Source organism: Ursus americanus, chromosome 22 (genome assembly GCF_024610735.1).
Source record: "Ursus americanus isolate L20-20 chromosome 22, mUrsAme1.1.p, whole genome shotgun sequence".
In the NCBI taxonomy this organism is placed as follows: domain Eukaryota; kingdom Metazoa; phylum Chordata; class Mammalia; order Carnivora; family Ursidae; genus Ursus; species Ursus americanus.
Genome location: NC_142148.1, coordinates 22,890,814 through 22,913,966, shown reverse-complemented (window position 1 = coordinate 22,913,966; position 23,153 = coordinate 22,890,814). Strand labels below are relative to the sequence as shown.

At 49.1% G+C, this 23,153-nt stretch overlaps 1 protein-coding gene across 15 annotated transcripts in view; it reads left to right on the top strand.

Moving 5' to 3' along the window:
• CEP250 (centrosomal protein 250) overlaps nt 1-23,153 on the top strand; it is a 44,259-nt gene that overhangs the window by 7,221 nt on the left and 13,885 nt on the right. For 5 of the 15 annotated variants that reach the window (XM_045805967.2, XM_045805959.2, XM_045806002.2 and 2 more), the window contains 21 exons: nt 334-622; nt 1,086-1,142; nt 1,993-2,123; nt 2,355-2,520; nt 3,505-3,611; nt 3,838-4,089; nt 5,692-5,788; nt 7,506-7,613; nt 8,133-8,294; nt 8,831-9,009; nt 9,348-9,530; nt 11,250-11,394; nt 12,246-12,392; nt 13,080-13,310; nt 14,334-14,527; nt 14,749-14,876; nt 15,075-15,244; nt 18,587-18,754; nt 19,149-19,283; nt 21,086-21,229; nt 22,051-22,184. In XM_045805967.2, coding sequence (XP_045661923.2) covers nt 437-622; nt 1,086-1,142; nt 1,993-2,123; nt 2,355-2,520; nt 3,505-3,611; nt 3,838-4,089; nt 5,692-5,788; nt 7,506-7,613; nt 8,133-8,294; nt 8,831-9,009; nt 9,348-9,530; nt 11,250-11,394; nt 12,246-12,392; nt 13,080-13,310; nt 14,334-14,527; nt 14,749-14,876; nt 15,075-15,244; nt 18,587-18,754; nt 19,149-19,283; nt 21,086-21,229; nt 22,051-22,184 — 3,224 coding nt within the window. In that variant the 5' untranslated portion in view covers nt 334-436. Of the gene's footprint in view, nt 1-333; nt 623-1,085; nt 1,143-1,992; nt 2,124-2,349; nt 2,521-3,504; nt 3,612-3,837; nt 4,090-5,371; nt 5,471-5,691; nt 5,789-7,505; nt 7,614-8,132; nt 8,295-8,830; nt 9,010-9,347; nt 9,531-11,249; nt 11,395-12,245; nt 12,393-13,076; nt 13,311-14,333; nt 14,528-14,748; nt 14,877-15,074; nt 15,245-18,586; nt 18,755-19,148; nt 19,284-21,085; nt 21,230-22,050; nt 22,185-23,153 lie in introns of those variants that run through there. The other 10 variants (XM_087853618.1, XM_045806057.2, XM_045806050.2 and 7 more) reach the window with 8 other exon arrangements.

Below are 23,153 nucleotides of genomic sequence, written 5' to 3'. Positions count from 1 at the left end.
CCGTTCCTTCCACATTGGTTATTTGGCACTGTGCCAGACACCATGGAGCACCAACAGGTGCTCTTGGTCTAGTGCAGAGTTCCAGAAGGCGTGCCAGAAAATACTGGTCCTCTGAGCTTGTCTCGTGGTCCAATACATTCGGGAAATGATGCTTAGCGCCCCCCTTAGAGATTAGGGTCCATGTTAGTATTTTAAAGGCTCTGATGGGTCCTGTAGTAAAGGAACCCACTTACTTTACCCACCCCAGCTTTGCCAGACCTAGTGAGTATTTGATGAGTAAATTTGAATCACCTACACATTCCTTTCAACTCTTCTGTGTGCTTTGGTCCCCAGCTCAAGAGGAGGTCAGGTGGCACAGCAATGACTAGAGACCTTACTGGGAGTGAGCAGCCTCTGGCTGGATAAGGGTCTGTGGGCTTACCAGTCTGGTGCTCCCATGGAGACGGGAGGCCCTGGGTTGAACAATATGAAGCCCCAGTCACTGCAGCTGGTGCTGGAGGAACAAGTACTGGCGCTGCAGCAACAGATGGCAGAGAACCAAGCAGCCTCCTGGCGGAAGCTGAAGAGCTCCCAGGAGGCCCAGCAGAGGCAAGCAACCCTCGTGAGGAAGCTGCAGGCCAAGGTAGGCAGCGGCCCTTGCACAGAGGCAAAGAGAACACTGCCGAGAGCTGGGTGCTGAGGTGGGGTAAGGGTTCCAGGAGACAGACCATGTGGTGGGAATGTCCCTAAACAGCCTCTCCTGTGATGCTCACAACTACTCCACGAGAGATCTATCCTGTCGCTTTTAAAGATGGCGGTCACAAGAGCTAAATGAGTTGTCTATGTTTGCTCTCCTAGGCTAGGCTAGGACCTGGCCCTGTGTTTTCTGATTCCACAGCCTGTAATCTCACCTCTCCAATACAACCGGCATAGAGAAAGTATTATTAACTGACCAAATAGAAACGACAAGATGTTATGGCCTTACCCCACTGTTATCACCCAGACCCTGTTCACAGCAGGTTTGCCCAAAGTCTTCCCGGGTCCTTTGGTTTGGGCTGTTTGTATGAGCCATGACCGTCACCCATAGCCTGCTCTGTTTGCCTCAGGTGTTGCAGTACCGGACCTGGTGCCAAGAGCTGGAGAAGGAGCTGGAAGCCGCTGGGGTGAGTGAGACTGTTTTGTGTTTCCCCGGAGCCCTCAATGAACATACCTGAGGGAGGTTGGGGTGTGATAAGGCCGTGTTTGGTGGGAGTCTCTCTCTCTTCCGCACCTGAGAGCTTTATCCCACAGATACTTTCATTGGATTGGCTATTCCAGGCCTGTCAGACGCAAACCCTTGGCTCTCTGAGGACAAAATGTAGCCTCAGGAGATTTAATCAGACTGGAAAGGATGTAGAATCAGAGGGAAGAAATGCATTTTTCCTCCAGAAGGTGTCAGTGTTTATCTGTCTTAGACATGGGCCTTTGCAGGCCTAAACATGTTTGTGACAGAGGGATTTATTTGTGCTGTTGGCTGGGTAGAACTGGCTTTGAAAAACCCATTACTTTTGTTCCAGCTCCCTCTCAGCACCTTCTCACATTACCCTCAGAAAAGTTCTGTCAGCGGAAGGGAAGAACCAAAACTTACTGAGCACCATTCTATGTAGGCCAGGCACCATTAAGCATTGTCATATAATGTTCTCACTCAATCCACAAGGCAACTTTCTGAGAGGAGCGGTGTGTCCTTCATTTTGTAGTGAAGACTTTGTGGCTCAGAGAAGTTGAATAACTTCCCGAGGTCCAAAGCTCTATGTTATGCTTGTTGGGTTGAAAGCTCTTTTCACTACCCAGCGCCATCTTTCAGGAGATGTCACTGGTTCACTTTTGGAGAAGGGAATGCCATGGATTTACCTTCAGGATGTAGTGATTGAGAAGAGAGGCATATTGCTAACAGGAGAGAAGGAATAAAAAGCGGGTGGCTGCAGAAGGGGGCATAAATGAATTGATGGTTCTCTTCATCTCACCGTCATCTAGATGGTGTTCTCCTTGGAGGTAAATAAGACTTGTTTCTGTCTGGCTAAGGGACCAACCCCTCAGAGGTGGGAAAGTGTGGCGGAGCCAAACCTGGAGCAGCTGCTGGTCCGATTGGAGGAGGAACAACAGAGGTGATGAACCCCAGGGTCTCTGGCGGGGGTGATTCTGGTGGCCCGTGGGTTGAGAAGGCAGAGGGGGCACCTCTGCCCTGAGCGCTAACATGGCTCAAACCACGGACCTCAGCCGTAGCCCTCCCAATTCCTGGCAGTGGAAAATTCCAGTGTTTGTCATCTTACTACGAAAGGTCCAAGGGTCGGATCAAGCCTTTATTTTGCACTTGCTCCTGCCCCTCCCCAGAGCAGGTGTGAGAGTCTAGCAGAGGTGAACACCCAGCTTCGACTGCACATGGAAAAAGCTGACATGGTGAATAAAGCACTTCGGGAAGATGTGGAAAAACTGACAGTGGACTGGAGCCGAGCCCGGGATGAGCTAATGAGGAAAGAGAGCCAGTGGCAGATGGAGCAGGAGGTAGGAGGAACAGGGGGCTGGAACTACAACAGGAGGGCTTGCACTCTGGGCACCAGCCTGGTCCGTGCTGGACAAGGGTCCCTTCAGGACCTGGGTGGAAGCTGATTTATTGCTAGAGTCCCCGGGCCTTCTTCCCACTCCGGCTGATGGCTTTGCCCTGCTTTGGCTCTTGGCTGACTTCTGTCCTTACCTGCCTCGTCGAGGTTTTGTTGACAGGTGGCATGACTCTCAGAGCAGCTCTGTTCCTGCATGAGGGGCTAGCTTCGGTTCTAGAAGGATCTGAAAGCTTGCCGACTCCCCTCTTCTGGAGGTCTGCATATCTAGATGCTAAGGAGGTAGCTATTAAAACCGAATGGGAAAGAAAGACCAAATACAGACCCTGGGGAATTTTCAGATCGCAGCGCAAGGAAGTGAATGTTTTCTGAGCCTTTGCTGGGTGCCAGGTACTGTGCCAGGCGATTTACATATGTTATGTCACTTGTCCTCGTTGTAAGTCTGTGGTAGTAATGGCAATAGCAGCTACTGTTTATCTTTTTCTTTTTTTTTTCTTTTTATTTTTTCAAGATTTTATTTATTTATTTGACAGAGATAGCCAGCAAGAGAGGGAACACAAGCAGGGGGAGTGGGAGAGGAAGAAGCAGGCTCATAGCGGAGGAGCCTGATGTGGGGCTCGATCCCAGAATGCCGGGATCACGCCCCGAGCCGAAGGCAGACGCTTAACCACTGTGCCACCCAGGCGCCCCTATCTTTTTCTAATCAGCTCAGAGGAAGGTCAGTGGCATCTCAGGCCCTTTGACCTCTTGAATACCACTGCTAACTTTATTAAACTCTTCAGCGTGACCTGAATACAGACACCTGTTCATAAGCTATCTCCCGTGAGTCCCTCCTTCCCTCCCCGGAGTAGTCAGGAGGAATCCAAGACTCCTGTGCTGGCAAAAGACAGTCCTCTGCCCTTTGATATGACCTGGGTTTCTGAACACACAGTTCTTCAAGGGCTACCTGAAAGGGGAGCACGGTCGCCTTCTTGGTCTGTGGCGGGAGGTGGTGACCTTCCGACGCCACTTCCTGGAAATGAAGTCGGCTACTGACAGGTTAGTGTGGAGATAAGAAGGGAGGTTTGCCCCTACCAATTCTAGACTTAGGACAGTGGGCTGCAGGGGACAGGGGTTGGGGGGTTGGAAGAGTTTGTGGGGAGGGATAATATTGTTGGATTCAGATGATTTTCCCCAGACCTGCTCCCAGGCTTCACTGGGCCTGATCTCCGTGCTCCCTTCCCCCATCCCTACTGGAGTCTGCTCTTTCCTTGCTTGTACTTAGAGACCTGACGGAGCTCAAGGCTGAGCATGTGAGATTTTCAGGGTCCCTGTTGACCTGTTGTCTGCGCTTGACTGTGGGCACCCAGTCTCGCGAATCTGATGGATCTGGGAGACTGGATGGGAATGAGCCAGCCCAGCTGCTGCTTCTACTAACCAAGACCCAGGAGCTGGAGAAGGAAGCCCATGAAAGGAGCCAGGAGTTAATACAGCTGAAGAGTCAGGGCGATCTGGAGAAGGCCGAGCTGCAGGATCGGTGAGATGGGGTGGGGTCTTGGGAAGGGGTTGCTGAGGGTGTTGACTCCCTGAGGGAGGTAGAGAGAGCTGGTGGGGGTTGGGGGTTTGAAGAATATTCCTCCCACCAGAGGGGAAGGAGAGGTGCCATAGGGAGTCTACTTTGGAACCCAGTGCCACAGTTGGGGCCATGTCACTGCCCTCTGTCCCAGACTGTCTCGCAGCTCGGTTTCTGTCCTGTTGATTTATAGAGCTAGCTGTGACTGTCATCTGTCAACACCAAACTACTCCCATTCCCAGAACAGCCAAGCTCTTCCATGCTTCCCTGCCTTGGTACATGCTGCCCTTAGCCTGGAACGCTTCCCTCGCTTCTGCCTCCACCTTATCCTTTAAAGCATGGTTCTGAGAAGCCTTCTTTAACCCCCGTAGCCTATTAAATTTCTATGCCCTGGTGTGGTCTTTTGACCTGCTTGTTACAGCATCGATGTCACTGTTTCTCTCTGATAATTTAGCTTTTTAAATTTTTTTTTTTTTGGTTAGGTTCTTCTATTTTTTTAGATTATGATAAAATAGATTTTTAAAAAATAATAGTAAGAAGGGCAGGGACCTAAGCAAAGAGCCCAACTGAATTTCCAGACAGGTTTGGGCTTATACCCCATGGCTAGGGTTGTGTCACCACCTATTGGTGGTGTATGTAAATAGCAGTTTGTTTTGGTTTTGGTTGTGAAGGCAATGGGAACGCAAGGACGGAGACCAAGTGTTAGTAAATCTGTCTCCAGTGCTTTGCACTTCATCTGCCCTATAGTAACATTCAGTGAATGTTTGTTGAAAAATACAATGATTAAATGAATGGCCGTACAGTGAACGAAGGCTCTTAGAGATGGCACAGAATAAAATTAAGACGAGGCCAAAAAAAAAAAAAAAAAAAGAGTTAACTCCTGGATAACATTCATTCAAGAAATATTTATTTAGGGGCACCTGGCTGGCTCAGTAGAGCATACAACTCTGGATCTTTGGGTTGTGTGTTTGAGTCCCACACTGGGTGCAGAGATTTCTTTTAAAAAAAAAATCTTTAAAAAAAAATTTATTTAGCTACCCATATAATACCAGGTACTGAACTCCAGGATATAGCATTAAGTGACAGAGCTATATGATGGTTTTCCTGAACTTTGAGGTTAATATCACAGAAGTTGACCATAATCTCCTCCAAATTACCCCTCCATTTTCCTTATCAGAGACCCTTGGGCTGGAGGGACCTTGGGACTGTCCCATGTGGCAACTCTGATATTCTTATTGGCTTCAGGGTGCTTGACTTCAAGATCAAGCGGGGCCTGGAAGGGCCTGGTCCAGGGCTTTCCTTCAGCTCTCGGGCCCCCAAACACGTGTTCCAGCCTTGAGATGTGGTAAATCCCTGCATGTGTCTGAGTGGCTTTTGACTCCTCCCCTTCCCCCCAGTTCAAGGTCATAGTGTCATGTGGTATTCAGGGAGTGCAGGGGCTGGGGGCACCCAGGTGGCTCTGGGGGGCTGCAGTGGGAGCATCTGTTGGGGCTGGGGTATGCTGAGTGGTAGCTCTGTCTACCTCAGTGGGCCGCCCGCATGACAGTGCTGTGCTCTTCTCTTCAGGGTGACCGAGCTCTCTGCTCTGCTGACCCAGGCTCAGAAGCAAAATAAAGACTATGAGAAGATGTTAGAGGCTCTGAGAGAGACAGTGGAAATCATGGTACATGACCCTTTGTTCTAGAAAGGAGTTGGGAGTAGGCCTATAGGTTCCTTGTCCTTTGCGGACAGATGATGCAGGATACCAGTTAAATGTTCCTTGATAAAAAATTGATAAAAATAAATGTTGGCTGAATCTGAAAATTAATTAACTCATTCATTGGTAAATACTGTGTACCGTCCCTACTGTATTCCTGGGGAAACTGCAGTGATGTGCGTGCTCAGGGTGTCCTCATCAGAGAGAGTGGGACACGCATTATGAGGCACACTGGCAAAGAATGGGGATGTGTGAGAGTCATATGGGAAACAACGGACGAGTATGGCAACAGCCAGCTTGGAGAGAAAAGGGCTTGAGGAAGACGTGATGGCTGCCGTCACAGATCTGAAGGACTGACATCGGGGGAAAGAGTTGGCTTGTTTAACGTTTTCCAGTTGGCCCAGGCAGTGTCGGTGACAGTAGGGTTTGTCTAGCAGCCAGAGGTGCTCAGTAGTTGAGAGTCTGTCCTGTGCAAGAGTGAGGTTTGTGTCCCTGGCTTCTCCTCGGCCAGAGACATTATCAAAGGGACTCTCTAAGGCTGGACTAGTTAAAACCTCTGGCTTGATTCCACGTTTCCTTTTGTTTCTAAGAATTTTCAGATCTCTGTTTTTAGGCAGATCCTGAATGACCATCCATATGCAAACCTCTAGTCTTCTTATCCAAGCTGGGATCAGCAGGGACTCAGAGTTGTTGATGCCTTTTGGGTTCCCTTTGGTCAGAAATTTGCAAGTTCAAATGTCCGCAGTGCCCAGATAACACCAAAGAGTGAAGTGGGCTCAGTTGGAAGGATTCTGGCTGTCTGGCACTGTAAGAGTTGGTTTTGAGTGCAGTAGGGGACACTTGATCTTAATATTAAGGAAACGATGAGGCATCGTAGGGCCCACGGGGCCCCGAAAAATACATGTCTTCTCTGGAGGAGGCACCCACTGTTCAACCTCAGGAAATTACTGCCGTGTAGGAATGGGGGCTGGTGTGGCCCATCTGTTAACTTTTTCAGAAAACAGAAAGTCAGAATTTCTCAATTCATAAAATCTCTCAAAATCTCTCAATTTGTACATGCCGGTTCAAGTTTTGTGCAGGCCAAAGAAAACATAGCTGCAGGTCTATGTCTTTAGGCCTTCACTAGCGATAGGATCAGAAGGAACTGAGGAAATCTTGAATCTTCAGGTTCGTTGCTAGCTCTAGGGCTAGGGGTTTCTCTGGTCTAGCCTTAGGTCTCCAGCATCAATTTGCTGTTCAGAGACAGCTGCCATCCTGCCTCCTCTGATAGCTGACATTTACTGAGCGTTTTCTTTGCGCCAGGCACTATCTTGAGTAACTTACATGCATCTTTTCCATTTAAGCCTCAACACAAACCTGTGAAGTAGTTGCTGTTAATTATTCCTTTTTTAAAGAGAAAAGAAGCTCAAAGAAGCAGTTGCCTAAGGTTGCCAAGGTAGGATGTGACAGAGTAAGAGCTCTAATCTAGGCGGCCCGGTGTGGAGCTCTGATTCACTCACTCTGAACTCTTGATCCCCACATCACACTGTCCTCAGAGTCCTGGGACAGCAGTGGCATTCACGTGTGGTCAGGGAAAAAGTAGAGTTGACCCAAGAGACAGAACGAGATTCTGGTTGATTTGGGGGCTTGAACGGTAGATACTTCTGCAAGTTTGGCTCACAGCTCTATCCTGTTCCCTGTTCAGGAGACAAATCATGCAGAATTAATGGAACATGAGGCATCTCTCAGTAGGAATGCCCAAGAGGAGAAGCTGTCTTTACAGCAGGCGATCAGGGATATAACCCAGGTACTGGTAAGCCTTCTGTTTGTGGAAACCCGGTCATGGCTCACCCCTCTACAGGCCTCTGTGTCCTCTTACTCATGCCTAGATTTCCACTCTCTGAGATGCTGGGTCTTTGAGGAATGAGTTCTCAGAGTGTATTTGAAGACTGGCACCCGAAGGGGTAGCTAAGCATTCACGTGCTGGTCCTGCCGTCTGGAACAGTCCCTCTTCCTTATTGCCAGCTGCAAGCCTCAGGCCAGTGGCTGGATTCTGGTCTTTGTTATGTCAGTATCCTCTCCTTTCTTCATTTCTTCATCTATTATTACCTCCTAGAGTGCTCTAGCCTTGCTGCTAGTCCTAGGTTTGGGTGACCAAAGGTGAGTAGTTGGAGGAACCAGTCCTTTTTGTTTTTGGATACTCTCCTCCCACCTGCAAGGGAGAGGACGTGAGAAGGAAAACGTCAGGTTTGTCCAGGATGTAGTGTTAGTTTTTTGTGTGGACTCTAGGCCTTGGTCAAGAGGGTAGTGACTCTGCTGTGTTGGATTTCAGGTCATGGTGGAAGAAGGGGATGATATGGCCCAAAGCTGTGATCAAGAGAGCTCCTTGGAGTTGGACACTAGTGGCCTCTCCTCCCAGTTTGATTCCCAGGACCCAGACAAAACCCTTACTCTGGTGCGTTCAGTGGTGACTCGAAGACGCCAGGCTGTGCAGGTGAGGACCCCACCATTCCTCCTCAGCCACGGGTGTGGATGTCTGAACTGATCTGTGCCCCGGGTACCCTCCTCGCCTGGACTGCCCCTTTCACTCATGACTAGTCATGAGGTGGTTGGTCAGCACACCCAAAGTGGTCATTAGAATCTCTCGGTGTCTAGCCAGTTGTGCTTGTGGCTAGTGGGCACATTCTGTGTGCCCAGTGGGATGCTTCACTTTGCATGCCATCTTCATATAGCATTACGCAAAGATAGGCAACGGGAGCCCTGGGAGACCGTGGGTAAGTGTTCCTGACTCTAAGGGTCCCGGCCACACTTAACCGTCTCCGTGACCGCCCCCCACTGCACGTCTGAAGATGAAGGACCCTGAGACTCTAGGCACCACCGAAGCCCAGTCATCTCTGATCCTCTGCCTTCTTGGCTGGCCACGTTTCTGTTCTTAGCTGACCCTCGCCCAGCCCCGCTCTCAGGCTTCTGACACCCCTCCTTCAGTCTGCCCTCCTGCTCACCGTCTCACTTCTGTCACTCCCTCCACAGGACTTAAGGCAGCAACTTTGGAGCTGTCAGGAAGCTGTGAGCTCCTTGCGACAGCAGCATAATCAGTGGGAGGAGGAGGGCGAGGCCTTGAGACAGCGGCTGCAGAAGCTCACCGGGGAGCGCGACACTCTGGCAGGACAGACCGTGGACCTCCAGGGAGAGGTGGAGTCTCTCAGCAAGTGAGCAGGGGGCCATTCGTCCCCCACTCCTCCCTGAGGAGGCTCAGTCCTCATCCTGCCATTTACCCACTCCCTGCCCATTTCTGGTTGCCTGCCCTCCCCTCCCGACACCCAGGGCTGTCCAGGGCCATCTTGCTTTGTGTTCTGCTTATTCCTGCTCACTCACTTTTGAGTCTTTGTGATGATTAAAAATAAAAACAAAAACGGTTTCCTGCTCAAAAGGGAAGATGAGATTGTAAAGGAAACAGACATCTCTCTCCTTGGATCCTGCGATGTCTGCTTCCAGGAAGGATTTGCAGTGCCAGGGTTTCTGCTCATCTCTGGTCTGCTTGTTGCAGGGAGCGGGAGCTCCTGCAGGAGACCAGGGAGGAGCTGCAGCAGCAGCTAGAGGTGCTGGAGCAGGAGGCGTGGCGGCTGCGGAGGACAAACATGGAGCTCCAGCTGCAGGGGGACTCGGCTCAGGGCGAGAAGGAGGAGCAGCAGGAGGAGCTGCACCTGGCTGTCCGGGAAAGGGACCGCCTGTAAGTGTGCCCGGTGCCCTCCTCCCTGGGGCTTGATTTTCCCTTCAGTTCCACTCCCATCCATTCCCATCTCGCAGAAAGTGGAATACGTGGAAGCCTGGCGTGCGCTGGGTTTGCATTAGCTTACGGCTCCCTCTTTTGCAGAAAGATGAATACAGAAAGTTCACCCAGGCTTTGCTGAGCACCCCTAAGAGCTGAGACACTGTTGGGGGGAGAGAAACAAATAAGACACAGGCCCTGATCTCAAGCAGTTTGCTGTCTAATAGGGAGAGCAGACATGCCCATAGCGAACTGTGGCATGAGGCCAGATGATGTATGAGTGAAACAGAGCTTCCAGCTGGGGCCTTTGGGAGCGTGGCAGTGACAGTTAATAATTGAAAGCCTCATGGAGGAGAGGGTGGCTTTTGAGCTGGGCTTTGACATATTTTGATTGGTAGAGAGTTGGGAGAGGGGCAGAAGGGACAGATTAGCAAAGAAGGGGACGCAGCAGGTTCATGTTATGTTCAGAGTAGGCTAGGCTGGCCGAAGAGTAGGACTTATCCAAGTAGTAATGGGAAATGAGTTGGTCAAGAAAGAGAATTCCAGAATCAAGAGACCGAGCGAATCTATAAATTCCTCTATAGAATGTCACAGAAAAAGCAAGGACTTTCAAGCTGGCAAAAGCTTGGTTAAAATTACGGCTCCTCCACTTGGGTAGATTATTTTATTTGTAAAATGGGGATGATAGTATTTACCGTGACGTATCACTGGGAAGGTTAGAGCACTGTTTTGCAAAATCCTGGCATAGAGCCTGGCATGTGGTAGGTCTTCAGTGACTGGTAGCAGGGTCTGTATTCGTCACCTCTGGTAGATCCCCCTCCTCTCGTGTGCTGTAGCTCCTTGCAGCCGGTAGGCACGAATACTAGAATCTTGAAGGACTACTATAAGGATCGTGACTCGTGCAAGGAATGGTCTCCCCCGTACCAAGGACAAGAGTAGACAATCCACAAAGATAATTATGTTTTTAAATTTAATTAGTGTTAATTGATAATACTAATATAATATATAATATAATAATATAATATAATAATAATAATCCCTCTAACCACAATATTTATTATGATCCAAAAGTCAAAATTATTTAAAAAGAGAAACACAGGGGCGCCTGGGTGGCTCAGTTGGTTAAAGCATCCGACTCTTGATTTCGGCTCAGGTCATGATCACAGGGTCTCAAGCTGGGCGTGAAGCCTGCTTAAGAATCTGTCTCTCCCTCTCCCCCTGTTCCTCCCCTCCTTTTCTCTAAAAAGAAATAATAATAATAGACAAACACAGAGATCCTCCTCTCTGTTTCATCTGTCTCATTTCCCTTCCTTTTGTAGGCAGACACTTGAATTGCTTTCTTGTTTGTCTTTCCAGTTGCTTCACACCAATACATGCATATGTTCTTTTTTTTAACTTAATTTAATTTTATTTTTTTTAAACGCCCAACGTGGGGCTTGAACTTGTGACCCTGAGATTAAGAGTTGCATGCTCTACTGACTGAGCCAGCTAGGCGCCCTGTGCATATTCTTATTTCTCCCAATGTCAGGCTTTATTCACTTCATATGTCATGGAGGTCTTACTGGTTTTTAGAGACCTTCTTCAGTCTTTTGCATGGCAAAGGTAATCACAGTCCTGTTACCTTTTGGGGTGTGGCCACTCCCTGAGATTGCCCCCAGCCTCCTCTCCTTTCCATCCTAGTCAGGAGACGCTGGCAGGCCTGGAAGCCAAACAGTCAGAATCGCTCAGTGAGCTGATCACTCTTCGGGAGGCCCTGGAGTCAAGTCGCCTGGAAGGGGAGCTGCTGAGGCAGGAGCAAGCAGAAGTGACCGCGGCTCTGGCCAGGGTGCGCGGGCCTCTACCCCTTGCTTGTTGGGTTGGGGGTGGGGGACTTAGAAAGTTGTGTTTCTAGGCAAAGGGCATGCAGCCTGCCTCATTCTTCACCCTCCCAGCCACGACCCTTCGTATTCCCTGTGTCACTTACTAGCCTCTGCTTTCAGGTTCTGTCCCTCCCAATGTACTCTCTCTGTTGGAGTTAGAATGGTTTTAAAAGCGTAAATCCGGTTACATTGGTCTCCTTCCTGTAACCATTCAGTGGCTTCCCAGCTGTTTGGTGACACATTCAATGCCCTTTGCATCTTCCCCAAACTGTTTCCAGCGTCCTCCTCTCTCCATATCCTGTCCTAACTCCCCATCCACCTCAGCTCCTGCCACATAGCACTGATTACATGCTCAGCTCTGCCCTGCTCTTTCATGACTCTGCTTGCCTTTGGGGTCCTCTTCCTTTTGCCTGACTGGTCTTTCCTCTCCCTCTAACCACAAACTCTTCCTCACCTCTTAATACCCACCTTCGTTGCCAGCTCTTCTACCAAGCACTTTTGATTCCCCCAAACTGAATAAATGGTTTCTTTGAGTTTCCAGAGCACTGTGTGCTTACATTGTCTGTGAAGTCATTGCAGTTCTAGTTGTTTGTACATCCTGGTGTCTATGCCTCTGTACTGTGAGCTCCTCTCCTACTTCTCGATGATTGAATGAATGAATGAGTGAATGAGGGGAAAACTTGTTTAGAATGTAAGGGAAGGAATGGAGTGTCACCTGATCTCCGTACAAGGACAGCAGCAGGTGCTGGGGACGTGAGCTGCTCACCGTGGCAGGAAAACTGGCATAAGGCAGCCCTTTAACTCTCTTCGTTTTCAGGCAGAACAGTCAGTTGCAGAGCTGTCGAGTTCTGAGAACAGCCTGAAGGCTGAGGTCGCCGATCTTCGGGCTGCCGCTGTCAAGCTCAGTGCCTTAAATGAGGCTTTGGCCTTAGATAAAGTTGGACTGAACCAGCAGCTTCTCCAGGTGAGTGAAGACTTCTCTGATCCGCAGGGTAGGTCTGGGCCCTGACAAAAGGCAAGCCAGTGACTAATAAAGCTGATGCCCGTGACAGGAGCCCAAGACAGATCGGCTCCCAAACGTCCCGAAATGAGCAAAAGGAACATTGGTGGTGCAGAGGACAGCCAAGATTATAAGGCCTGGGCTTAGCCATTAAAAATAGTCCCCTTTCACAACTACAGCAGAACCACCTTTGGTCTGTAGGGTAAAATCACCAGGGCCAGGAAGAAGGCCTGTGTCCTCTGGAAGGAAGACTAGGTGTTTAATCCCATTGCATGAGATAACAGCGATCTCCAGAAAAGGATCCACTGAAGAGCCTACAGCTCAAAGAATCTTCTCTATAGGTTGCACATTTAGCATGTCTCTTCACTACCCCTGTTACCTTGAGCCCTAGAAATGTTCCAGATTCCCTTTATTCTGAATTCTTTGAGAGTAGGGTGTTTGCCTTTTTAATCACCACCCCCAGCATCAAGCCATCCAGTACCTGGAATCCCACCGCCAGAGCCAGTGAATGCACAGCCCCCCGTCTCGTACAAGCCTTCCTGTGTTGCTCTTTGGAGAATAGATTCACATCTCACTTGGATTTCTGTCTTAGCACTTGATCCATAAACTGTAACCATTTGTCTTTGACGCCTTTCCCATGTTGCCCAGTAGTTAGAACAGGAGAACCAGTCTGTGTGCGGCAGAATGGAAGCAGCCGAGCAGGCGAGAAACGCTTTGCAGCTGGGCCTGGCGGAGGCCGAGAGGAGCGGGGAAGCCCTTCGGGAAAAGAACACGCAGCTGGAGGCTCAGCTGCGGAAGGCAGAGGAGAGCGGGGCTGAGCTGCAGGCAGAGCTCAGGGGCATCCAGGAGGAGAAGGAGGAAATTCAAGAGAAACTTAGCGAGGTGAGAAGACAAAACGGGTACCATCACACGAAGGCATCGCACGGACTCATCCTAAAAAATGAAAACTCTACAGAAACGGTTCAGAACGTGAAAAGGTCTTATTTCCTAAAAATGACCAGTGTTACTAGTTTGGGGCACATCTTCCAATTTTTTAAGAGATCCTGTAAGAATCCTTCAGATTCTGAGCTACCTCACAGCCTCCAGCTCAAATTAGATGCCTCCCCTGGGTCTCTGACAGTACCTCCTGCATATGCCAACGCCACACTTCGCACAGTTGACCCTGCACCGTGATTATCCGTGTATAGTCTCCACCATGAGACCCAAAGCTCTTTGAAGGCAAGGCTGTGTCTTGTTTTTATTCCTCCATCTTTTTTTTTTAGATTTAATTATTTATTTTAGAGAGAGAGAGCATGCAAGAGTGTCAAGAAGGAGCGGCGGGGGGGGGGGGGAGAGACACTTAAGCAGACTCCGTGCTGAGCCCAGAGCCAATGTGGGGCTTGATCTCACAACCCTGAGATCACGACCTGATGTGAAACCAAGAGGCAGACAACCAACTGTGCCACCTGGGCGCCCCTATTCCTCCATCTTTTAACAAAATGTCTAACACGTAGCAGCAACTCAGTAAATTTTTTTCTGAACCAGTGACTCAGCTCAAAAGTCCTCTTTCTCCTCTGCCAAACTTCTCACTGCTCTAAAAATGATACCTGATCTTCCTTCCCAGAGTCCCTTTCTCAGAGGCTGATCACTTCCTTCCTGATGTTTTGTGTGTATTACTACTTAAGACTAAAAGCTCCTTCAAGGTAGTTCTCTTGCAGCCATAACACAGGGTCTTGCACAAAGGAGAGCATGCTTCCAGGGCTCGGAGTTCTATAGGCTGTTGCAGGAGGTAGTATTTGAGCAGACAATGGTCAGGACTCGCAGAGCTGGGTCCAGAGTCTCTGAAGGGCCGGTGGCCCTCGCCTGTGATAGCACCCTGCGGGGATCCTGCCTGTGCTCTGTATCTTGCCGGTTTCTTGCTCTCAGGCACGTCATCAGCAGGAGGCAGGCTTAGCACAGCTGGAGCAGCTGCATCAGGAGACAAAGCGACAGGAAGAGGCGCTTGCCCGGGAAGTCCAGGAGAAGGAGGCCCTAGTACGGGAGAGAGCAGCCCTCCAGGTGCGGCTGCAGGCTGTGGAGCGAGACCGGCAGGACCTCTCTGAACAACTGCTGGGGCTCAGGTAGGGCCCAGACCCAGTTCGGCCGAGGGCAGAGGGAGCTTTGCAAGGCAAGGGGTAGTCAAACTAAGTTCCCTGCCCAAAGTATATGGGTCCTAAATGAGTTATGAATTTATAATTGCCCCCTAATTTCTCTGAGTAGTTAGCACTCAGAACCCAGCTCCTCCAAGGAAAGTTAAGGGGCTTGATGGGTAAGAGTTCTTCCTGATTCCTGAACCTGACAGCTCAGCCAAGGAGCAACTGGAGAGCAGTCTGTTTGAGGCCCAACAACAAAATTCTCTGATAGAGGTCACCAAGGGGCAGCTGGAGGTCCAGATTCAAACTGTCACTCGTGCCAAGGAAGTCATTCAAGGTGAGACCCCAACTGGGATGGGGACACTTCATTCCACGGGGATGTTGAAATCCAGGAAGGCAGTGGGAAATTATCAGAGGTCCTTCTCTAGCCTGGCCCAGGGCCTCTGAGATGGGAGTTGCTCCCGAGGCCTAGAGACAGGAGTGAAAGGAAGAGGGCAGAGGCCTAGTGGGAGATCACCTGTCTCTGGCATCTCAGGGGAAGTGAGGTGCCTGAAGCTGGAACTGGACACCGAGCGGAGCCGGGCAGAGCAAGAGCGGAAGACAGCAGCCAGTCAACTGGCCCAGGCTGAGCAAGAGGGACAGATTGCCCTGCAGCAGCAGAAGTCGGCCCATGAGGAGGAAGTGAACCGGCTCCAGGAGAAATGGGTAGGTCTTGGATGTGGCTGGGGACGGGAGAAGCAGACATGGCCTCCCTTCAGTGAGTACTCCACCTGCTGACTCTTGGGCCAGGTATTCCTGCTTATAAGAGTGAAATCTGAACGGGACTAACCTGGTCACCAAGGTGCAAAATCCAGTTTCGAGCTATAAGTGAGTAATATATGGAGAACCCTGAGAATAATTCCTGACATGTAGTAAGCTCTATATTTGTATTAGCTGTTATTGCTGTTGTTTTGCTATGTACAGAGAATTAGGTGTGGATCCTAGAATTTAGGATGGTTAAACTGGCCCCAGGATGTAAACGGAGCAGAGGAATGCCTTAGACCCCTTCTTCCCCAATTCAGAACTGTGCTGCTTTTGTCTTTTAATTATGTAATTTAGTCCATTTGCCTCGATTGTCACTATACGTATATTTGGATTTATTTCCACCATCCTATACTATTTTTCCTGCCTTTTTATACCTTTTTTGGGGTAGGCAAGTCACCTTTGTTAACTTCTTTTAGAGAGTTCAGTTGGATGATTAAGTTGTATTCTTTTCGCAGTTCTTTTTCTCTCTCTCTTACTTTGGATGATATGTTCTCTAATTTAAAAATTCTTTTCACTGTTTCCTTTAATGTTTAAAAATGTGTACTTCATAAAATCTCGAGTTAATCAGTATGTTTCCTGTTTTCCTGAATGACACAGGAAATTCGGAACATTTTACCTGCATTCACCCCTCTGATCTGTGTACTCTTCTATGCAATGTGTTTGTTATAAGTAGTTCGTTAACACCGTAAATTATTCTGACTTTTTGTTTTATGCGTCAGTATTTGTTTAGATACACTGAAAAATGACATTTTTTTCACTCATCATTCCTTCTTGCATATCAGACTTTCTATTTAGGTTTATTTTCCTCCTTGAAATAGAATTTCTTTGGTGAGGGTCTGTTGGTAGTTAATTGTCTGAAAATATTTCTGTTTTACTTTTATTCCTGAAGGATAGTTTCACTGGGTGTAAAATTCTAGGGTGATAGTTATTTTCTCTTAGCATAGTGATTATTCTATTGTTGGTATCGAGAAGACCCTAATTAGTTGTGTGTCAGACCTTCTTACGGTATCCTCCATGTATCTTAACTCTTATATTTTCCGTGTTCATTTTTCTTTTTCCACTCGGTGTTGTAGATGATCTTTTTAGATCTGTCTTCTACTCACTAACTCCCCTTTCAGCCATGTCTAATCTGCTATGTAGTCTATTTGCCAAGTTTTAAATTTCACTTACTAAATTTTTTTTTATTTCTAGACATTCTATTCGGTTATTTTTCCAAATCTTCTTGGTCATGTTTTAATCTCTTTCCCTTATTTTATATTTTCATCCTCTCTTTTATCTTTCAACACATGAAGCATGTTTTTATACTGTCTAATAATACCAATAACTGAAATCTTTTTGGGCCTGGATCTGTTATATATGTTGTTTCCATCAGTTCTCCTGTGTTTTGTGATTCTTGACTCTGAACTCATGTCCTTTAGAAATTTTTCTTTGGGAATCCTTCTAGGCCTAAGGTAAAGGAGTTTTTCTTCAGAAGCTTTGCTTTCATTCTTTTTTTTAATTTTTTAAATTTTTTAAGATTTTACTCATTTTTTGACAGAGAGACAGCAAGAGAGGGAACACAAGCAGGGGGAGTGGGAGAGGGAAAAGCAGGCTTTCCACTGAACAGGGAGCTCGACATGGGGTTCGATCCCTGGACCCTGAGATCATGACCTGAGTGAAGGCAGACACTTAACAACTGAGCCCCTACTTTCACTTCTGTTAGAAATTTCCTAGCAGAAGAGGAAGACACTGTGTTATCCCCATTTTTATAGATGAGGAAACTGAGGCACAGACATATGATAGAAATTAACTCAGGTCACTTATACTAGTAGTGTTGGATTGAAGGTTCTAGCGTCCCAGAACCACCTTAAAGTAAAATTTTAAAATAAAATGAAATAAAATTTCTGTTGAAAGTGTTTAGATCACATTCAGGCCCTGCACCCACATGAAGACCAGGTTGTGGCTGACTTCTTGAGGGAGATTTTTTTTACCCTGTGTAAAGGTTGAAACAAACAAATACTCTTTCTGTTTCCTTCTGTGGGGTTTTTTGTTTTGTTTTCTCTCCTACGTTCTCTCCCTTTTTCTTCCCCATTTCTCTCCTCTTTTGTTTCTCTGTCTGTCTCAAGTTTATCCTTCTACTGAGGGCACTGTAGCCTAGAGATAGGCAAGTTTTTTGTAAAGGGCCACATACTAGGCTTTGTGGACCTTATGGTCTCTGTCGTAATTACGCACCTCTGCCATTGTAGTACAAAAGCAGCCATAGACCATATGTAAGCAAATGAGCATCTTTGCGTTCAAATAAAACTTTAAGTGTGGACACTGAAACTTGAATTCCATATAACTTTCACATGTCACAAAGTCCTCTTTTTTTTTTTTTTTTTTTTACTTCTTTTCAACCATTAAAAATGTAAAAACTACTCTACTATTAGCTCACAGGCCATACAGCAACAGGAGGCTGGCCAGATTTGGCCCACGTGCCATAGTTTGTTGACCCCTGGTTAGTCCTTCGGGCTCCAGCTTTATGTGGGAATCCTCTTTGGGACTCCCCGCCCTTGTCTCCTATTTTCTTTCCCCACAGCATTAAGGTGAATTTCAAGGTTATTAGGTGTAGCACACGCCTCCGGGAGAAAGCCAGTTCTGTGCTCTTTGGATCACGAGTCTTGCTTTGATCTTTGACTCCTGTGAAATTCCTGCTGGCTCACTTACACATTAAAACATATATTTAATATATCATCCAGTATTTTTTGCCATTTTTCAGCTGGAGGGTTCATAGATCTTGTTTGTCAGATTTCTGGAAATCAAAGTTGACTTGTGCTTTGTGTGTATTTGTGATTTGACTCTTATTATAAGGCAGACCTATTGGCAACATGGTGGCCAGAAGTTTGCTTGTTTGGGAATTATGTGCCTAAAGTAGGGGAGAGTGGGCAGCAGAGAACCAATCTGCTTCCTTAGTTCATAGTTATAACATCAACCGTGGTGTGGTTGGTTTAAAATAACAGATACTTGCAACTTATATTAGGGAGAATTGCAGTTTAGAAAACACTTTTTCATGTATTGTATCATTTGATTTTTTTATAAATCTCATTTGATTCTCACAAAATTTGATGAGATAGATAAGGCAGGAGTTAGCAACCTCACTTTATCGATGGGGAGATTGGCCAAGAGAGGTACCAAAGAGTCTCAGCTGGGGAGGGTGCACCTTCTCTGCTCTGGACCCCTCCTGCCTCTTCTCCTCAGCTAACAGTGCTTCCTTCTCGTGACCAGGAGAAGGAGCGCTCCTGGCACCAGCAGGAACTGGATAAGGCACTGGAGAGCCTAAAGAGGGAGAAAACAGAGCTGGAAACGAGGCTGCGGGAACAGCAGGCAGAAGCCGAGGCCATCCGGACACAGAGGGAGGAAGAGCGGGCAGAGGCAGAGAGTGCCCTCTGCCAGGTGGGAAGCTGGGGAGATTGGAGCTGCGATCCCCCTACCTTTGACCGCTTCCTTTTCCACTCCCAAGAGTGCTGCTGCAGGGGGCTTCCAGAAGAGAAGTACCTGCTCCCTTTGCTGCTAGTGAGCAGGGTGACCCCTGCGTTAGCTGCAGAGCCGACAGTATGTCACACTTCCTGAGGGAGGGCCGATCCTCACCACATCCTGTCAGCTCACAAACCAGTGACAATCTTTGCACTTCCTGGTTCTTAACAAGCAGGTCCAGACCTTCTTTGGCCCTCAGCCCCCTCCCCACTTGCTGGAGGAGCCCGAGAGCGGCTGGAATGTGCTTGTGGCCTAGTGGGTGAGCATGATGACCCCTGAGGCGGCAACCTCTTGCCTCCCTGCCCTTCCACAGATGCAGCTCGAAACAGAGAAGGAGAGAGTGTCCCTCCTGGAGACGCTGCTGCAGACCCAGAAGGAGCTGGCAGATGCCAGCCAACAGCTGGAGCGGCTGAGGCAGGACATGAAGGCTCAGAAGTTAAAGGAACAGGTATGGAGGGCGGGCCTGGGCAGGGCATGGAAGTTAAAGGAACAGGTATGGAGGGCGGGCATGACCAGCTCTCTGGTGCTTCTGGGTACCAGGTCCGGGGCGAGGTGCCATCCCATGACAAACATCAAGGTGCACATAGCAGTGAACGTGACACACGTGGTCCCTGTCCTCAAAGAGCTTACGTTCTAGTGGCAGAGCAGACCAAAACGTGCAGATAGAAAATACGTGAGATGATCGCAGGTGGTAGTAAGTTCCGTGAGGGAGATGAATAGGGTGAAGTAATTGAGAGTGAGTCACAGGAGGCCACTTTGAACAAGGTGGCCGGGGGTGGGGCTTACTGAGAAAGTGGCGTTTGGGCTGAGACATGAAGGTTGAAAAGAGCCAGCCGAGATGAGCTATGACAGCACTATGCCGAGTGTGAGAAGCCAGTCACAAGAGGCCATACAGCGCATGGTTCCCTTTGTAGGAAGTGTCCAGAACAGGCAAATCTACAGAGACCGCAAGCAGATGAGTAGTCGGGAGTGGAGATGGGAATAGGGAGGGGTACAGGCTTGTTTTCTGGAGTGATAAAAATGTTCTGAAGTGTGGTGACAGTTGTACAACTCTGAATATACTAAAAACCATCGAATTATATGCTTAAACGGGTGAATTGTGTATTATATGTGAACTGTTTCTCAGTAAAGCCCTTTTATTTATATTTTTTTAAGATTTATTTATCTGAGAGAGAGAGTGCGAGTGGGGGTGGGGGGGCAGAGGGAGAGGGAGAAGCAGACTCCCCACTGAGCAGGGAGCCCAACGTGGGGCTCAATCCCAGGACCCTGGGATCATGATCTGAGCCAAAGGCAAATGCCTAACTGACTGACCCCCCCAGGTGCCCCTTAGTAAAGCCCTTTATTTTTTTATTTATTTATTTTTTTTAAAGAATTTATTTACTTATTTGACAGAGATAGAGACAGCCAGCGAGAGAGGGAACACAAGCAGGGGGAGTGGGAGAGGAAGAAGCAGGCTCATAGCAGAGGAGCCTGATGTGGGGCTCGATCCCATAACGCCGGGATCACGCCCTGAGCCGAAGGCAGGCGCTTAACCGCTGTGCCACCCAGGCGCCCCAGTAAAGCCCTTTAAAAAAGAAAAAAAAAGAAAAGAAAAAAAGAAGCCAGCTATTTGAAGAACAGCTTCAGCAGGGGAAATAGCCATCATAAGGGCAGCGGGACAGACAGAAAGGGCTCAAGGAGCGCCAGGACAGAAAGGAGGCCACATGGCTCCCACGTGATAGGCTCAGGGGCGAGTGGAGAAGTATGCAGGAGCCCAGGAACCCTGGGCCAGCTGTGGGAGGAGCTTGGAACTTGTTCCAAGGACAGTGGGAAATTGTTGGATGGTATTTAAAAAGCAGAATGGGACATGATTTACTACACGTATTTTAAAAAATACTTTAGGTGCTAAGTGGAGAAGTGTGTGTGTACGTGTCACCGCGCGCGCGTGTGTGTGTGTGTGTGAGAGAGAGAGAGCACGCGCACGGGGTGGTGGCATGGAGTGGAAGTAGGGGTACGCAGTGGAAGCCTTCTGCAGTGGTCTGGGTGAGGGACTGCTACCAACTCAGGGGCCCTGACGGAGAGCTAGCACGCTCTGTGAGGAAGGAGACGCTCTGTTGAGGTGGCAACATGGAAACAGCGTGGATTGCTGGGTCCTGCCTCAGCTTTTGCCGCCAACCCAATTGAAAAACCAGTGTTTATGTGACACAGACTTGAAGACGCAGGCCCCAGTGGGAGCTTCCTTCTGCTCACTGTGGTCCTCTCTCTTTGCAGGAGACCACGGAGGTGCTGCAGACCCAGCTCCGGGAGGCCCGGCGGGAGCAGGAGCAGGCAGCCCAGCAGAACGGAGATGACCTGGCCGCCCTCCGAGAAGAGTGCAGGGCCCTGCTGCAGGCTAAGACGGACCTACAGGAGCAGGTGCCTCCTTCTGTCTCCCTGCAGCCCTGCAGCCCTTCCCCAGCATGGCCAGGCTCTCCCGCTCCTGCTGTAGGAAAGGGGAGCCCTGGCCCTGCTTGAGAAGGAGAGGAAATGGAAGGGTGCTTAGAGCGGAGCACATGCCCTTGGAGCCCCGGGATAGTCATCTCTCCCCGTGGTGACCACAGACCTTAGATTTTCTCAGGCAGCCCCAGTGCCTGTCATTCTTCCCACCCTCCCCAGAGATATAGTTTTAATATACCAGGTTGCTGTTCCTACTCTGATTGCTTTTCCTTCGCAGAATCCCGTATCAGCTGGTGTTCTGATTGTTTTTTTAAGATTTTATTTATTTATTTGACAGAGAGAGAGAGAGCATAAGCAGGGGGAGCAGCAGGCAGAGGGAGAAGGAGGCTCCCTCCTGAGCAGGGAGCCCAATTTGGGACTCGATCTCAGGACCCTGAGATCATGACCTGAGCCAAAAGCAGACGTTCACTCTACTGAGCCACCCAGCCACCCCTCTGATTGTTTATTTTTAAAAATACAATTACTGTACATTTGCCCGTCACTTATCACTTTGCCTTTGGGTGGTTCTGTTCAGCCAAGATTTTGATTTGTGCCTGCCTTTACACAGTAGAGGTGAGGCTGGGAGACAAGGTGAGGCTGAATGGTACTGGGGGAGGGGTGCTAAAAATAGTGTGTAAGCAGAAACCCCCAGAGCATTGGAAATGGGCCAGTGACTGTGACCTCCAAGGACCGTGGAGCCCTAGGTGAGAAGCCTCCCGCCACGGGCCGCTGCCCTTGATCCTCATGCGTTATCTTTCCAGGTGGAGGACTTGAAGTCTCAGCTGGTTTCCAGGGATGACTCCAGGAGGCTGGTGGAGCAGGAGGTTCAGGAGAAGCTGAGGGAGGCCCAGGAGTATAGCCGAACGCTGAAGGAGCTGGAGAGAGAGAAGGCCAGGTAGGCTCGACAGACCGTGGTGTAGGCTTTTGCCTGTGTAGCTACTGTGGTCACCGTGAGGTGGACCGTTCTTCGCTCGGGGAACCTAGGCTCTCATGTCTCCAGCCCTGGACTGTACGGGGAGCCGTGTGGAGAGGATGTGGTCCCTGTAGCTTACACTTCGTTCAGGTTGTATGTAAATACTTAGAGAACACACGTTAGGCACCAGGCACTATGCCAGAGGTCGGGGACGCCCCCTGCCTCAGCAGAATGTACGGTTTTGTGAGGAAGACGTCAATTAAGTAATCCCCCAGAGAAATCACTGGTTATGTTACGTGGTGTGGAGGGAAGAAACGACGCTGAAGTTGAAATGGGGGTGGGGATGTACTTGAGATAAGATCGTAGGGAAGGCCTTCCTCAAAGAGGCTGCGTTTAAACTGACCACTGAGGGTGAACTGGAACCAGCTGGGCAAAGGGGTGAGGGAGAGCTTTGTGGTAGGAGTGGACATCTCAGGGGCCCGGAGGCGGATCAGAACTTGGGGTATTTGGGGGCACCGGAAGCGCTGTGTGACCGGAGCCTGGTACATAAGGACAGGGCGCGTGACCTGGGCAAGTCTGTGTCATTCGGGATTTGTGGGCCACGGCCAGGAGTGCGTAGTTTATTTTAGGTTTAGTAGGAAACCCCTGGAAGGTTTTAAGCAAGGAAATGGACATGATCCAGTTTACGATGTATCAAGAAGAGGTAGTGATGGTAAGAAACCTCAGAGTGAGATGCGGCCATCCCGGCGAAGCGTGGCTTGTCTTCTCAGTGATGTAGGAGTTTGAAGAGGGACAGGTCCTCTTGTTCATGCAACCACAGGCAGCCAGACGTGCTAGGAGGCAGGTGTGGTTGTCTGCCCGAAATGCATTAGGGCTGCACCAGGGTAGGGGTTGTGGGGAAGGGGAGGGGGGAAAGAGCTCAGGGAAGGAGCTCAAGGGACGTTGAAGAAG